Source organism: Athene cunicularia (genome assembly GCF_003259725.1).
Source record: "Athene cunicularia isolate RWA chromosome 15 unlocalized genomic scaffold, athCun1 chr15_part1, whole genome shotgun sequence".
Classification (NCBI taxonomy): Eukaryota; Metazoa; Chordata; class Aves; order Strigiformes; family Strigidae; genus Athene; species Athene cunicularia.
Genome location: NW_020799121.1, coordinates 1,367,038 through 1,374,984, shown reverse-complemented (window position 1 = coordinate 1,374,984; position 7,947 = coordinate 1,367,038). Strand labels below are relative to the sequence as shown.

The following is a 7,947-nucleotide window of genomic DNA, read 5'->3' as shown; positions in this document are numbered from 1 at the left end:
CGGGGGCAGGAGGGTGGGAAGAGCCCCTCCAGGTTGCTGAGGAGCCCTCGCACCTTCAGGTGGGTGCTGGCCAAGCGGCGGAGAATTTCGGCACCAGGGGGGTTGAGGTCACGCTGGTGCCGGGTGATGTCCTGCAGTTCCTGGGCCATGCGGGCCATGGTCCCCCGCAGCCCCCGCAGCCCCCCGGGCCCTGTCACCGTTCCCCGCAGCCACTCAGGATGGCGGTTGGTACGGCAGAGATTGTTGATGGCCAGGTGCTGGTTCTTCTCCTGCCCAGGGATGGCGGGGAAAAATCAGGGATGTCAGATGGGAGCAGCATGGGGACCCCCAGCCCCCACCCAGCACCGTGTCCCCCAATGGAGGGGACAGGAATGACCCTTGTCCCGGGGAAGGGGACTCACGTAGAAGGTGAAAAGCTCCTGTGCGTCCTCAGCCATGTGCCTCACCAGTGCGTGGATCTGCTGCAGGGTGGGGGGCTGTGGGGGCCGCCCCCCCTGGCCTGGCACTGCCCAGAGGATGAAGAGCCCTTTGGTGACAGCTGGGGAGGAAGAGGAGGCAGATGGGGGACACTGGGACATTGCTGGGTGCAGGGAGGCAGCCCCCTCTCTGCAACAGAAAGGGACGAGTTTTGGCGCATGGGCACCATGGCCCTGGTGCCATGGTGACAGCTGCTGCGGGGACATCTTGGTCCCGTGTGCCCATCAGCCTGGCATCAGGCCTGGAGGTAAGAATGACATGTGCCAGGCACACGCATCCCCTGTGCCAAAGCCTCCCGGTCCTGCCACGGGGACAACCAGCCCCTGTGCCACAAGGCTGCTGGGGACCCAGTGGGGAGGAGGAGGATGAAGGTGCCATTGAGCAGCCAGGCAGCGCAGCCCAGCTTGCCCCAGCAGCTCCCCCCGCCAGCATGGGCCACCACAAAGGAGGGGACAGCAATGACACTCCCGGATCCAGCCCTCAGACCCTGTCCTGGCCCTCGGCACGCACAGACTTTGGATGTGGCGCTGGAGCGGCGCACAGCCCCTGGCCCGGCTGCACTGTGGGAGTTGCAGGGCTCGGGCAGGGTGCAGGATCCGTGCCAGTGAGCCCTGATCCTCTGCCATCCATTCCCAAACTGATCCCAAAGCATGTCCCCTCCTGACCGTCCCCCCCGGGGAAGAAGGGAGCCCCTATGGGGTGTCCATCCACGGTGCTCCTTGTGCCGTAGGGGGCAACGTCCCCGTCCCCCACTGGCCCCCTTGGGAGGTGACACCGCCACAGCACGGCGGGGACAGCCTTGGCAACAACATCTGCCGCAGCACGCCAACCCAACCCCACGCGGGCCCCCGCTGCCACGCTCCCTCCTGCCGCTCCGGGCCGGCTCGGCACAGCCGGCGTGCGAGCGAGAGGGCAGTTAGAGGACGCCGGCAGACACCTACCTGCCAGCACGCCCCAGGGCCGCCCGACGCACCGCATGGCCGGGGCAGGGTGTTTCGGCACGGGGCTGCCGGGCGCACAAGCGACTTCCTTAACTGCTCGGCGATGGGGAAGCTCGCCTTTTAAAGTGCACCCATTCGCCCCCACCTCCGAAGGAGGCACCCGGACCCAACGGCAAGCCAGCGAGAAGTGAAGCCGTGCCCCGGGGGCCAATGAGCGGGGTGAGCCACCTCGGCGGGAGGAAATGATGCTGGCCGGCCGATGGGGTAGTTCTTCGATTCAGTTCCTCGAGGGAGTCCTTGGTGGGTCCAGCCCAGGGAGCCCACGGTCCCGCTGCTCGTCCCCAATCTGGCTGCGCCGGTGCCACTTCATCCCCACAACCCACTTTCTTGGGAACGGGCTGCTTTGAGTCACCCCGGTTTCACTGCTCAGTGTCCAATGGGCTGGTTGAACCACAACCAGCCTCAGCTGCTCCGAAACTCAAATGCAAAAGAGGGCAGCAGCAGTAGCGGGGCTGGGACCCAGGGATGGGGACGTCAGCTGTACAGGGGTACCTGTGTCCCATCCCGCGGCTTCACATCCCGAGCCCAGCTGTGAAACCCAAAAATCTGGCCTGGGAAGGAGGGAGGTGGAAGCCCAGGAGGTGCCTCTGGAGCATCCCAGCATGGCAGGGGACTGTGCCGATGCGGTGCTCAGCGATGCTCTGCAGAATGCTCTGTATGTCCTTCTGCTCGCACCCGCCCACCCCTCTGGGTGATGAATTTGGGTGATAAGTGCGGGAGACATGGTTCAGCCCCTCTGTCCAGCAGCACCCAGGAGTGCCCCAGGGAGGAAACGCAACCACCCGGTGCTGCACAGCCGTGCTGTGACCCACACAGGGCCCTGGGTGTTGCCCAAGGGTGTGGGGGCTGAGGGCAGCGGAAGCCTGGCGCGGGCAGCGGTGCAGGCAGCACTGCTCTCGCTGCTGTGACAGGCTTATGCAATACGGCCATGGGAGAAACGGGCTTGCACGGCCCCAGCTGGCATTGCTGTGGGGCTCGGTGCTGCCGGCAGCACCCAGCGCAAACCCCCTTGCCCCCCACAGCCCCCCTGTCCTGGTGGATGGAGCCCACCGGGAGTCTGGCACCACCCCATAAAAATGAATACATTTTATCAGCTTTTTGAGATGTGTTGCAATCCAGTTGATTTTGGTGACCATCAAAAATTGCCGGCGTGAGCAGAAGGAGCCCCCCCTGTGACAAATTTGTGCATTCAGAGGGTTTGGTGGCAGCACGGGGGGACAATCCAGAAATGACATCTCCTCTGGGGCGGAAGAGCGTGTCCATGACTCACTTCCAGAAGAAATGTTTTCTTTTCCCAAAATTTCCCCTTCCCAGCCACCCCGTGACCTGCAGGACTCCCTGCTGCGGGAGTGAGGCTGGCGTTGCTTCCTGCACCAGCTGCCTCCTCCTCCTCGGGGCATCCCCCGGCAGAGGTGGTGGCCAGGCTGGGTTCAGTGGGCAGGGCTGTGCCCAGGGCAGCCCTGGAGGGGTGGAGGAGCCAGAACATCCTTCTGTCCCCACTACTTGAAGTACTTTGTCCATCCATCTGTGTGTCTAGACAGTCTGCTAGCCATCTGTCCATGTATCCACCTGTCCAGCCATCCATCAACCTGTCTATCCATCTATCATCCATACAACGAACCATCATCCCTCACCACCTCTCCATCCATCCATCCATCCATCCATCCATCCATCCATCCATCCATCCATCCATCCATCCCTCCCTCACCCCATGGGCTCCTCCAGCCCGTGTGGTGCTGTGACAGCCCCCCCAGGCCCCCTGGCGGGGGGAGCAGGACCACACAGGCAGAGCACACTCCCAAGTCAGGTCCCCCCCATGGCCACGGGTGGCCCTGGCCCCTCCGCATGGCACTGTCACCTCCCAGGGCTCCATGCAGGGTCCCTGCGGGGCCGGGCAGGGAGGAGGCCACATGGTGGCCACTCCGCCAGAGGAAAGTGGGTGGCAGAGGACTGTGCAATACCCAATGGGGACAAAAATAGCACCGGTGACCGCATGGGCCGGCTGCAATTTCTTCATCACTTGGGCACACGTCACCAGTGTCTCATGACTGGGGACAAGAGAGTGAGACAGGAAAGAAAGCGCCCGGGGAGGTTGCAGAACCGACGGCTTGCAACCATGTGGGAGCTGACGTGGGGAGGACCCAGCCAGGACCTGGGCATGCTCCCCACTTGGTGCCTGGGGGAGCGGGGGCCGTTTTTTGGGGACAGGATGGCAGCAGAGTCATGTTCACCCACTACCCACTGGCCTGAGCCCTGTTGAGCTGCCCACCCTGGGGGAAAGGACCCCGAAGAGGTTTCTGCTGTGCTCGTGCTCCTGCTGAGCCTCACTCGTTGGCCAAGTGCGGCCCCTGGGGGCATCTGCATGGGGACAGCACCCCCAAGGCACCCCAGGAGAGGACAGCCCCCATGCTGTCATCTTTCTGCCACATCCTCTCCCCTTGCTGGCCACCTGTAAGGGTGGGGGCCATCCTCCCTGGTTTGTCAGGGCTGGCAACTTTTTTTTTTTTCACCCAAAATATGTGGCAGGTGAGCCTGGGGACTTCGCAGCGGGGACACAGGGAATGCCACGTCCCCCTGTCACATCCCAGCTCCTCCCATCCTACCTAGTGGCACCAGTCTGGGGCGCTCCCCCGGGGCTATGTGGAAATAAAAATAATAGGACTTTTATTGACTTATTAAAAACTATGTGAAAATACAGCTTGGGGGAGCTGGGGGGGGTCACTGTTGTCCCCTCATGAGAGACAACAGCCCAGGAAGGGGCATGGGGCCACCCCAGAGGAGACACAGGGCTGGGGCTGAACCACAACCCCCCCACACCCCTCTGCTTGGAGATTTTTGGGGTGTCAGGGGGAACCCCAGCTCCAAGGATGCTTTCACCTCCCATGGGGCCAGTCCAGGGGTGCCCCAGAGCACCACAGCTGCCCCCCACCCTTTACACCCCTGGCTGTCACCCCGGCACTGTGGTGGCACATCACTGCTCTCTGGCATGTCCCCCTCCATGTCCCCTCCTCCAGCAGGTCCCTGGGGACACCCTCTCCTCCCGAGCCCCCCACCCCGGCCCAGCGCAGGCAGGGCGGGAGGCAGAGGGTGGTACAGGGCTGGCCTGTGGCCTCACCCGTGGGGTGGCACGGTGGGGACTGCCCCCCCCTCCCACGGGACACTGTCCCACTGCCACGAGGCCACCAGATCCCTGAAGCCACCATGTCCCCAGCAGGCAGGGAGTGATGCTGCACCCGGCTCTGCCCCGCACCTGGGGCAAGCCTTAAAATTAAAAAATAACAAATAGAGTGGATGGGGGGGAAGGGGGGAGCCCACCATGCCACCGCGCTGGGCCACCCGGCGAGGGGACAGCCGGCTGCTATCTGCTGCTCTCCTGGCGCTGCTGCAGCAGCTGGATGACCTCAGCGATGCCCTCCTCGGGGACCTGCCGGGGAGGGGACAGGGACAGAGGGGGTGTCAACCCTAAGGGGTCACCCCCACGGCGGCGGGGAAGGGCAGGGGCTCACCAAGGCATGATCGAAGTTGAAGGTGCTGATGTAATATGCCGATATGTCAGCGGCGGCCAGCGGCTCAGCAATCTGCGCCACGATGCCACACTCATCTGGGGAAGGAAAGGGACCCTGGGGTGAGCGGTGGCCCAGCCATGGGGTCACACAAGGAGAGCATCACCCCAAAGCACCCCCTGCATAGGGGGAGGATGGGTGGTGGTGGCACGGGCTGAGGCGGGGGGACATGGCCACCACAGCCACACTCACCGAAGCCGAGGGGCTGCCCGCCGATCCGCACCATCCGCCACAGCTCCCCTGTCGAGCTGGTCAGCAGCAGATCACTGGGGAACCTGAGAAAGGGGGGCACCTGAGTGTAACACACACCCCCCAGCCCCAGGGACAGAGAGCCCCAGGGACGGCACCTACCGCTTCTGGGTTTCGGCGTCCATCACAATGGAGATGTAGCCCTCGATGAGGGAGAAGGCAAAGAAGGTGATGGAGTCAAGGTCCTGGCTGCTGGCGCCAGCCTCCCTTGGGGGGCTGCAGAGTGGAGTAGGGAGGAAAGAGCCACAGGGTGAAGTCATGACCCCCGAAACTGGGAGGAGAAGGGCTTGGTGGAGGCACTGGGTGTCTTAGAGCACCGTGTTGGGAAGCTGCACGGTGAGGGAGGAGTGGCTACAGGAGGGGGTGCTACCTGCAGCTCACACAGTTGCCGGGCTGGGGGGCAGCGGGTGCCAGCCGCAGGCAGGACAGGGGTGACACTGGGTTGTGGGGGATTCCCAAAATGCCGTGGTGCCTCTAGAGCAGGAGGGTCCCACCAGAAGCGACCCCATCCTGGGAGACACGGGAGGTTCCAGCCAGGAGCATCCCCTCACCCCAGCACCATTCCCAATGGCCTGTTGCAACCCACTCCTCTCTTTTTTGCAACTCCCCTCCCTGGGCTTTGCTGCAATTGGGGGCTCGTTCCCCCAGCCACTTCGGGGGTCCCATCTCCCACGGTGGCAGTGGGACCCCCAGCACCCACATAGCTGCAGCCTCCCAGCATGCTTGGGAGAGCAAAACCAGTTTGCAAAACAGACCCAGAGCCTGAAAAGCCACTGGGAGCAAGGGCAGGGACATGTCACCTCAGTTCAGGTGGCATCATGCGAGGGGCCACCACTGTGTCCCCATCCCCGGACCCACCTGTGGGAGTAGAAGAGGACGTCGATGAGCATGGTGGCAATGGCAGGCAGCGTGTCGGGGGCCACAGTCAGGACGCAGAAGCGGGTCTGGGGGCTCTGCACGGGGTGCAGCGTGGGGCTAGCGGCTGGCAGGGGGAGAGCCGACCGTCAGCCTTGGGGACAGCTTGGGGACAGTACCGCAGTGCCACCCCGTGGCCACCGTGGCCACAGCCCGGCATCCCTCAGGGCACAGAGGGGTGACCCTAGGTGTCCCCCCAAGGATGCGGGGACTGCCGGTGGGAGCTGGAGCATCTCGGCAGGGATGGGGCAGCCTTGGGGACAGCGTGGCCCTGGGGGACATGGGACCTGGCATCACTCACCCGGCTTGGGCTTGAGGAAGCCGTTGCTCACATCGTCGCAGGTGACAGGGACGCACTCGCCGCCCTCCTCCTTGTAGATGTCGAACTCCCCCGCCAGCGTGTGGATCACCACAGGCAGGTCCCGCTCCCGCACCTGGCCAGGGGTGCAGGATCAGGCCCGGCACTGCCACCCCTCCCCACAGCCCCCCCACTGCCGGACAGGGACAGCGGGGTCCCCACCCAGCTCCGCTGGAGCCAACACCCCGGCAGGACACAGCACCAGCATCCCTGTCCCCGTCCTCGCCCCGCACTCACCAGGATGAAGTCAGTCTGGTAGGTGGAGAGCATCAGCACCGAGACGTGGTGCTCGGCCAGCGGCGCGATGACCGACCTGGCGATCTTGGTGACACCGGTGGCCTGGCAGCCGGAGGGCGCTCGCCCGTTGGAGACAACGCTGAGCACCAGCCACGTCGAATCTGCCACCTGCATGAACTCGGAGGGTGGCAGCTCTGCGAAGGACAAGTAGAAACTGGGGCACGAGGCTCCCGGGGCTCCATGCAGCCCAATGGCATCTGCTGCCCCACGGCCTGTCCGTGCCGCAGAGCTCGCCCCGGCTGAGGCCCCCCACGTCACCCCATCCCTTGGGAGATGAGCTGGCCTGGCAGAACCAGGACAGGATCAGCCCCACGCTTGGGGCTGGAGACGCTGGTTTGGGGGCACAGACCAGCCCCGTCCACAAGCGATACGAGCCAGACAGGGCTCAGCTGCTCCATGTGCTGAGACAGCATCTGAATTCGGCCACAGGGATGAGTGGGGCCGAGGCTATAACCCCCCAAACCCGGTGTGTGCCTCTCCTCCCCACACCAGCACCCTGGGCTGGGTGTGAGGGGGGTGTCAGGGTGTGCTGCACCCCAAAACCAGTACTGCCACGCCCCTGGGGATGTCCAGCTCATCCCTTGCTCCCCAAGAGCCCCCAGCCCAACATCCAGCACCAGGGATGCTTGGGGGGACACGGGGCACCAGAGGGGATGAGGGAAGGAAGGGTCCCCCCACCATCCCAGGGGTGCCAGCACCTCGTGCCAGCCCAGCGGGGAGGGGCCAAGCCCAGGCTGGCTGGGGGCCAGGGCTGCCTCCCAAAAAGCTGCTTTTGTTGGCAGGGAGGGCTCATGCTGGCTGGTTCCTTCCTGCCCCAGGATGGGGGTGGGGGGGATGGGGACTGCGCTTGTGTCCCCCCACCGCACCCACCCTCCCGCTCAGGAGAGCGGCTGGCGCTGCCGGGGTGCCCCAGGACTCATCTAGCAAAGGTGGGGGGCAACACCCACTGGAGAGCCAGCCCTTCGGTGGGCACCCGGTGTCCCGGCCCAGCTCAGACAGCAAACTCATCACACCAGTGGCAGAGGGGAGGTCGCTGCAGGGAGGGGTCTGGCATCCATGGGGGGGGACCCCGGCACAGGACAGGCTC

General features: G+C 64.6%; 1 protein-coding gene across 1 annotated transcript; it reads right to left on the bottom strand.

Moving 5' to 3' along the window:
- Positions 1–4,150: 4,150 nt before the first annotated feature.
- CASTOR1 (cytosolic arginine sensor for mTORC1 subunit 1) lies at positions 4,151–7,258 on the bottom strand. Its single transcript, XM_026859899.1, has 8 exons — positions 7,119–7,258; positions 6,801–7,014; positions 6,507–6,639; positions 6,149–6,272; positions 5,393–5,506; positions 5,234–5,316; positions 4,985–5,079; positions 4,151–4,902 (listed from the first exon to the last, which is right to left on the bottom strand). The coding sequence occupies exons 1-8, from the start codon at positions 7,256–7,258 to the stop codon at positions 4,837–4,839; spliced, it is 969 nt and encodes a 322-aa protein (XP_026715700.1). The 3' UTR covers positions 4,151–4,836.
- Between the last annotated feature and the right edge of the window lie 689 nt (positions 7,259–7,947).

Excerpts from the sequence above, each read along its gene's own strand:
- CASTOR1 (XM_026859899.1), bottom strand. The coding sequence starts at position 7,258 with ATGGAGCAGCTGAGCCCTGTCTGGCTCGTATCGCTTGTGGACGGGGCT. Across the intron at positions 6,640-6,800 it reads ACCAGACTGACTTCATCCTG|GTGCGGGAGCGGGACCTGCC; the intron begins GTGAGTGCGGGG and ends ACCCCTGGCCAG. Across the intron at positions 5,317-5,392 it reads GACGCCGAAACCCAGAAGCG|GTTCCCCAGTGATCTGCTGC; the intron begins GTAGGTGCCGTC and ends CCCCTTTCTCAG.